Consider the following 8,412-nt stretch of genomic DNA (forward strand, 5'->3'; position numbering starts at 1 on the left):
TTTTTCTTTTTTTTTTTAATGCTGAATTTTCTAAACAGACTCCTTAGCATTAAGGTAGCCAAATATGAGTTTAAGAACATATACTACTGTTTTCTTAGAGGAAAACTATTAAGAAGTTTTATTTCCATTTCTAATTTGGAACTTATAAGTGTATACAATTAAATAATATTTAAAATCTCTTTAGTTTTTTCTATGATCGTTAAATTATTAAAGGCAATACTTACTGGTTGCTCTGGTAAATCTTGTTCTTCTTCCATGAAGACCAGTATGTCTTTATTATACGTATGGGACTGGGTTCCAAGTTATCTTTCTGCAGTCTTCACAACCTGTTCAAGACAGGAGGATTCAAAGCTTTATATACCCTTAAAATACAATCATTGAGGCCATCAGAGAATAATTTTTAAATATTTTTCTACCCCAAGCTTTCTGTGCTAGTTCCAATCTCAAAATCTCACACTTGCACGTGGCTTGTGAAAACTCACATGCCGTACCACGTCAGGAAAGGAGTACACAGTGACTTTTATAATACCTTGCAAAAGCCAACACGTGGAACCACTTCTGCTGGTTACTATAGTGCCTAATGCATTAAACATTTTACACTGACAGCCATGTGCAGATAATAGAACAAAAAATACTTTACGGATTAGAGTCACATTTAAAATGATAGAGACTGGCCTAGCCAGTCAGTAAATTATGATAACATCTAACCTGTTTTAATGTGGAACATTTATATAACTGCTACAAAGACACACAGAATCACTTTATAGGACAAACTGAAGCATCAATTAAATACATTCACAACCAAGTGTGTATATATAATTTAAAGGAAAATGTAATACTTTAGGATTTTAATGAAAATAAATAAGTGAAGTGAAACTTTAAATATTAGAATTAAGGAAAAGTAACCATGTAAAGCTAGGTCCCAGTTTAATTCTGAAATAAGCTTCCCCTAAATACCCAGTCAAATTAAGCAAAATCTTTTTCTTCTTAGACCCTGTTCTTCCTGCCCAGATTTTTGAACAAAAAAGGAAAAATAGTAGATTCTAAGCATCACATTTACTTGTGTGATCACTGTTCTGTTTCCTGCTGGCAGGAGACAGAGACAAATTTTAAAAATAAAAAATTCCATTTCCATTTAACAAAAATAATTCTTTTCTCAAGCAGATAGGATTGCTTATACCTTTAAAGTCACACCTGTGTTCATTTCTTCTACCAACCATTATACTCAGCATATGAGCACTGAGCTTAAGTATAAAATCTTACTGGAAAAACAATGAAAATAGATAAATAAAGTGAGTAGGAAAACAAAAAGCTTCAGCTGTGCAAATACTACCACTCTACAGCTTCTACTACTGTTTTGGTGCAATATAATACATTTTATTTTAGAGCCATACTCCAGTACGGGGGGAAAAAAGGAGAAAGTACATGTAAGGGGTACAATTAGGTGCAAAACTTTGACAATTAGATGACACAGCTTTACTCCTTTGTCCTGGTCCAGCATGTTAAAAGAAAAAAAAAGTTTAAAGGTCAGAAGCCCTTGCTGCTTAATGCACTGACATGTAGCTCATACAAAGCCTCAAAAGCTAAGATCGCCTACGACATGACGCAGGTAACTACACTGCAGAATTACAAGGTGCAAACACTAAAGCTCACAAGGCACTGTTTTGGTTAAATCAGAAAAGTACAGTCAATGTGACCATGAGACTGACTCATAATTGTGAAAAAGTAAAAACTATTATTTTGTTTTACCAGTTTATATTTTAGTTTTAAATTGAAATGTCTACATGGGATTACAGTACTGTCTAAATGCATATTATGTACACATATAATTTTAACCCATAAGAAACATCAAAATAGGACCACATCATTAGGAAAATATAATTATCTTTAATAGCTCATTTGCTGAGTTTTTGTGAACTAACCCTTACCTACACAAAAAGTGATAACACTGTTTTCTTCAATTAAGAGACGTGAAGATTGAACTGCAACATTCATGCACAGTCTTGGCAAAGGAGACAGGATTTCCTATAAAACCCATCTCAATATAAGAGGAAGGTAAGGAGAACTGAAAAAAGGAATACTTAATAATGTGCTTTAATTTTGTTTTTTAAACACAAAAACGAATTTATTTTAAAAATCTGAATAAAATTTTTAAAACAAAATATTTTATAGGTCAAAAAGCGGTCTCAGGTTTTAGAAAGCAAGAAGCTATCTGAATAATAAGGACCAATGCTCAAGTTATACCAAACTAAATAATCAAATTTTAAATCTATGACAGGTGTGGGAGAGAATGTCTGTAATAATCCCAGCTGCTCAGGACGCTGAGGCAGGGAGGAAAGTTTGATGCCAGCCTGGACAACTTAAGTGAACCTCTATCTCAAAATTAAAGAAGAAAAAGGCTTGAGAATGCAGCTTACAGATCCCTGTCTTAGTCCCCATGACTAGAAAAGAGATCTTGCGTTCTGTTTTTAAGAAAAAAAAAAAAATATATGTAACATTGCTTTTATTAGCACGATAAGAATTTACTGTTTTTCTTAAGATGAATTCTGTGAGAAGCTGCAAGACAACTTTAGGCAGAAAAACTGGAAAAACATTCCTTTCTACTTCTTCCATTTGTTTTTGTTTTGCTATTGTTTTTTTTTTTTTCTATTTTTTTCTTTAAAATAAACATATTTTATTGTTCCCATTGTAATAACTATCATTATTTTCTCACTTTTCACTTGTATGATTAAAAAGAACATAATTTTTATATTTGAAGACCTTTTAAAAATCAGGCTTGCTATCTCAAGGTTACTAGTGAATGACCACTAATAATTTTAGTCATATGAAAACAAAAAAAAGCAGTCTACAAAGAAAATGATTTATTACAGAATTTTCTGACATTCTACTGGCAACGTGTGATACCCATAAAGTTTGCAAACATATATTCTGGTACATTTGTGCAAAAATATATCAACAATGACATATGATGTAATTCCATCAGAATATGTATATAAGTGACTTTCTATCAATATGGTATTCTTGTTCCTTCTAATAATTTATATTCTGAAATACAAGAACATACTAACTATAAGAATGCAAGTATTTCTGGGTGTGGTGGCACATGCCTGTAGTCCCAGCACGCGGAAGGCTGAGGCAGGAGGATCATCCTGAGTTTGAGGCCAGCTTGGGCTACTTCAGGGAGTTCAAGGCCATCTTGCACTACATAGTAAGATAGTATCTCAAAAAAACCCAAGCAAGGGCTGGGGATATAGCTCAGCGGCACAAGCACCTGCCTGGCAAGCGCACGGTCCTGAGTTCAATTTCCGGCACCAAAAAAACCCAAAAACCAAAAATCAAATCAAAAAACCCCAAAACAAAATAAAAAGAATACAAGTATTCATCAATCCCTAGCATTTATCAATATATTAAAACTTCTACTTATTTTATTTTTTGTAGTAGAGGGATCAAATCTAGTACTCTGAACATGCTAAGCATTCGCTCTTATCTCTGAGCTACATCCCAAAGCCTAAAACTTCTTTTTTGGTACCAGGAATTGAACTCAGGACCTTGTGCTTGCCAGGCAGGCACTGCGCTGCTGAGCTATAACCCTAGCCCTAAAACTTTTAATAATTAAAATTTCATACTAATTTTGAAAGTGGCACATGCTGTATAATCAAGTCACATTCACTAGCAATGAGATAAAAATGTTGTGCAACACAGACACAATGACTCAGTACTTGATATTGATCTTTTAAGATATCAAGTAATACAATGACTATGACATAGAAGCAGAAAGTGAATCATAATGTAATTAAGAAGAACACAGTCAAGACTCACTAAAACAGCTGATGAAATTACAAAACAAGCCTAACTTTTTAGTTTAAGTATCTTTAGGGCATTTAAACAATAGTCTTTTCACCATTTTTAAATTTCATTTCTTACCATTGGTTTCTAAATGGATTTGTTTTTATCACCTTTTTTGGAGACAGCTTGTCAGTATCCATATGCCTGCATAGACAGAATTTAGGGAAGATAAAAAATTGAGAAGAGAAATAGTATTTTCTAAGACTTCTCATTTCCCTACCTGTAACTGCTGACAAAGAAAAAAATGGATACATTAGTCCAACCTTAAAAAGTAACAATTTTATTTTACTTTATTTTGTTTTCAAACAGATCCTCACTATGTTGCCCAGGCTGATCTTGAACTCCTAGGCTCAAGTGATCCCCACCACATAAGCCTCCAGAATAGCCGAGACTATCAGCACACACCACTGTACCAGGCCAACACAATTTTAAATACTATTGGGATCTCACATGTTAAAAAGAAAGCAAGATCCTTTTATAATATGGCGATTATAATTTTAATATTCACTCCTTAGAAGAGGAACAATAAGTAACAAATAATTTATTTCAAAATTCTAGTTAGATTCCTACCTCCTAACTTGTTTTATACCAGGTTCAATACAGTATTTATCTTATCAACAGCCACAAACAGAACTTAGATTACTTCAATGTGTTATTACAGCTCTTATGCTTAGAAAGAGGAATTATGTATATGTATTTATAATCATATATTTTAATAATATGAATTATATAAATGGTAATGTACAATATTATAAATTGCATATGAACTTATACATAACCTTATACAAGATATATAAATTGTATATTTGTGTATAAATACATTTTATATAATATAAATATATTAACATAAATACGTATTAAAAATAATACACATAGATGTATGTAATTTCCCTTCCTGTGCCTAAGAGGTATAACAATACAGCATATATACACACAGAATAAAGATCAAACTGTTTCAGTGAAAATAAAGAATTTCTCTCTAAATCACAATTTCAAAAGAAATGTTTAAATTTGGCAAAAGTATTGATTATAGGTTCCAGAAGGGGAACCTGCATAAATCTATTCAAGCAGAGACATGCAGGTGTTAACTGTGATACAGGGCTGCAAAGAACACAGGTATCTACACATTTGACCACTGACTACACTGCATTTTAGAAGTTCACTATTTCTTCTAAACTCTTACCCCAAAAAGTAATGTAATCATCAAGATTTTTATTTATATGTTAACTTTCTTTGTTTAAGACAGACTCTTGCTAAGTTGTTCAGGCTGACCTCAAAATTCTGGGCTCAAGCAATTTTTCTGCCTCAATCTCCCATTTAGGGACCACACGTAGCGGCCACTGCACCCAGCTAAGATGTTTAATAATGTGTAACTTAAAACAAATAGATAATTAGCAAGGGACCTCCACGGCATACTTGAATATACTCTGTGTGTATCTTGAAGAATGAAAACAAAAACCAGATATGTACTTTCTTCTAAATGGCTTTAAGATGACTGCTTCAAGAAACATTATTCAACAATTACAGATCTATTTTAAGCAATATATATTAACGAATTCTTAAGATGCTGATACCCCCACTACCAAACTTAAGCCTCAAAAGAGCAGTTCAAAATAAATTCTAATTTATAAACTAGAAGGCTTTATAAAGCAGAAGGAGAAAAGATATCAAGAAAATAATTTCAGAACATGAGAAAATATTTCTGTGGTCTCTCGTGCAACAGTACATACAACCGGTAAGTGACAGCGGGATGATACCAAGTAGGAATTTGGGTTTCATAATCTATAGAACATATATGTTAGTTTTAAAATAGGAAGTAAACAAAAGTTCATTACAGTATTTCTTACTGAAAATTAGACAAAAATAGTTACAAATATTTTAGAGAAAGAAGAGATTAATAATACAAACAATAAAGGAAGACTTTTTCTGCCCTATACCAGTTTTTAATTATATAGGGAAGAATAAGGGAACTACAACTTACTGGACATGTATAATTCACCAAAGAGTTTTACATTTACTATCTCATCAAGTTTCATCATCACAACTCTGTTAAGACACAGGTGGTACCACCCTCATATTATAAAAAGGACATCCAGGAAGCTGAGAGTCACACAATTTGTCCCAGAATAGCAGTAAAAATGTTGCAGGTTAATAATGATGATGTTTGTACACTGTGAACAAACCTAATAGAACCAAATTTTGTACTTAAAAATGATCAAGGGGCTGGGGATTTAGCTCAGCGGCAAAAGCGCCTGCCTGGCAAGCGCAAGGTCGTGAGTTCGGTTTCCGGTACCGGAGAAAAACCAAAAAAATTAAAAAAAATAAAAAAACTTAATTGTAGTGATGTCTATTTTATTGCCAAAATAAAAAAACACAACAGACGTGGAGTGTGATGGTGCTCGCTTGTAATTCCAGCAGTCGGGAGGCTGAGGCAGGAGGATCACTGTGAGTTTGAGGCCAGCCTGAAATGAACAGTGAAAGCTTGTCTCAAAAATGAAACAAAACAGAACAAAACACAATAAAACTGGGGAGACTAGTCAAACCTAAAAAGTATTTCAAATAGGAAATGAATGGAGAAAAACTGGAATTTTAAAAATATTGTCAGAAAAACTGAATGCCAATAAGGAGAAAACATACTGATACCACACACTAGGATGAATTATAAATACATAAAGAACTAAAAACTGGGGTAAAACAGAATACCGTAAATATCTCCCATCCCTAAAAATGAGATAAACTCATGGGTAACAGAAAAAAAAACAATGAATAAAAACATCCAATTATGTAAAATAAACTTTATTGTAATGAAAAGATTAAGAGGATATAACAAATGGATGTCTGCAATAATTATGATGGGTAAAGCTCTTTTTTTTTTTTGTCTTTTTGAGGCAGGGTCTTGCTATGCAGTTTAGGCTGGACTTGAGCTCACTTTGTAGCTCAGACTGGTCTCGAACTTGTGACAATCCTCCTGCTTCAGCCTTCCAAGTGCTGGGATTACAGGCGTGTGCCACCACGCCTGGCAATGATGGGTAAAGCTTAATGTCTCCAATATAACTCAAGCCAATATAGCAGTTACTGATCGTCTACTATGTAATAGAGCAACTAATGTAAACCTGTCAAAGAATACAAAGAGGCAGTTTAAGTAAGCATGAAGCTCAGATCAGCACTTGAGAAAAGATCACCGACAGCTGAAGAAAAATCGTAGTGTTGGTAAAATATCACTGTGTATCTATTACACTACCAAAAATAAATACAAACGAAATCGAACATTATTTGGACTACCAAAAGAAAAAACCGTACTGAGCCATAGCTGTAAAAATGACACGTATGCTCAGACTATTCCCCAGAGTATAAAAAAGGTCATAAAATTGGCCTTGGCCTAATCTGAATAATTTCATGCAGATATTTTCCCAAAATTATATACAAGGGGGAAAATCTAACCCTGTTTGTGAAAGTATAGTGGTGTAGCTGGGCGGAGTGGTGCATGTAGAGGATCACCTGAGCGCAGGAGTTTGAGGACAATCTGAGCAACAACTTCATCTCAAAACAAAATGAAACAGAACATATCTGTTGTTTAAAGAAATGAAAAATTAAAAATAACCAACGTGAACAACAGTTTAGCTATACTATAATTCTAGAATATTTCATATTAAAACAAAAACTATAAAAGAAAACAAAAACTGTAACCTATTTCAATATAAGCTTATTTAAAAAGTAAAAAGCTAAATTTGTATCAGTTTAATTATAACTTCTGTAGACTGATAAAAATTAAACACATAAAATTATGTAGTTTGGATAGCAAAATACATGTTTTTAAGGACCTCTACAAAAATGTTTAAAACATTAAGCTAAAATTGAACACAAATTCTGTACTTTTGCCCTTTTTGTGAAAAAATTTCAACTCTGAAGGAAAAGCAATTTAAATTGAAATGATCCTCCCTTGCCCTCACGAATCTTAAAAGAATTTCATGACAACAGCAGACAGAAGAGTCATTTAATTTTCTTGCTCTGTTATTTCTTCCAGAAAAAAATCAAGTTATTTAAAACACTGTACACAAGCTCAGGGCTCATTCATTTTATTGCTCCGAGCAAAAACACTTAACTTCCAATAGTTAAGAATTTCCTATTAGAAGAGAGCTCACATTTGGTTTCACCATTGACAGAAATTATTCTCTTAGGAAAACAAGTAACGGAAGATGCCAGAAGAGATAAAAGTATTACAAATTGTTGAAGAGCACCATTAATTTAAGGTTAAATAAATTAAGCCAAAGGGAGCAAGATGTTACCTTATGAACCTCTAAGCAGCAGAATCAGAAGTCTAAGATTCAATTCCTTTGTCTGAAGTCTTTTTTCCCTTCATATAGAATTGAGCAAATAACCCTCCCTTCTAAAATTATGTTCCTACTCCCTAGTGTGAGAAGCTCAAAGAGTAAATAAGATCCAAAATGTACAATAGATATTGCAAAATGGGAAGAAACTTCAGAAGGAAAGAGAAACTGGGATGGGGAATGGAGAAAGGAAGGAAGGAAAAAGCAAAAAGCAAAAAGCAAAAAGCAAAAAGCAAAA

The 8,412-nt window shown here is 33.1% G+C and overlaps 1 protein-coding gene across 5 annotated transcripts in view; it reads right to left on the reverse strand.

Moving 5' to 3' along the window:
- Window positions 1-8,412, reverse strand: part of Eya3 (EYA transcriptional coactivator and phosphatase 3) — a 125,125-nt gene that overhangs the window by 76,467 nt on the left and 40,246 nt on the right. For 4 of the 5 annotated variants that reach the window (XM_013519541.1, XM_005394940.2, XM_005394937.2 and 1 more), the window contains one exon: window positions 225-326. In XM_013519541.1, coding sequence (XP_013374995.1) covers window positions 225-257 — 33 coding nt within the window. In that variant the 5' untranslated portion in view covers window positions 258-326. Of the gene's footprint in view, window positions 1-224; window positions 327-3,924; window positions 3,991-8,412 lie in introns of all 5 variants that reach the window. The other variant, XM_005394939.2, reaches the window with a different exon arrangement.

This window comes from Chinchilla lanigera, unplaced genomic scaffold (genome assembly GCF_000276665.1).
Source record: "Chinchilla lanigera isolate Chin_1 unplaced genomic scaffold, ChiLan1.0 scaffold00051, whole genome shotgun sequence".
Taxonomy (NCBI): Eukaryota; Metazoa; Chordata; class Mammalia; order Rodentia; family Chinchillidae; genus Chinchilla; species Chinchilla lanigera.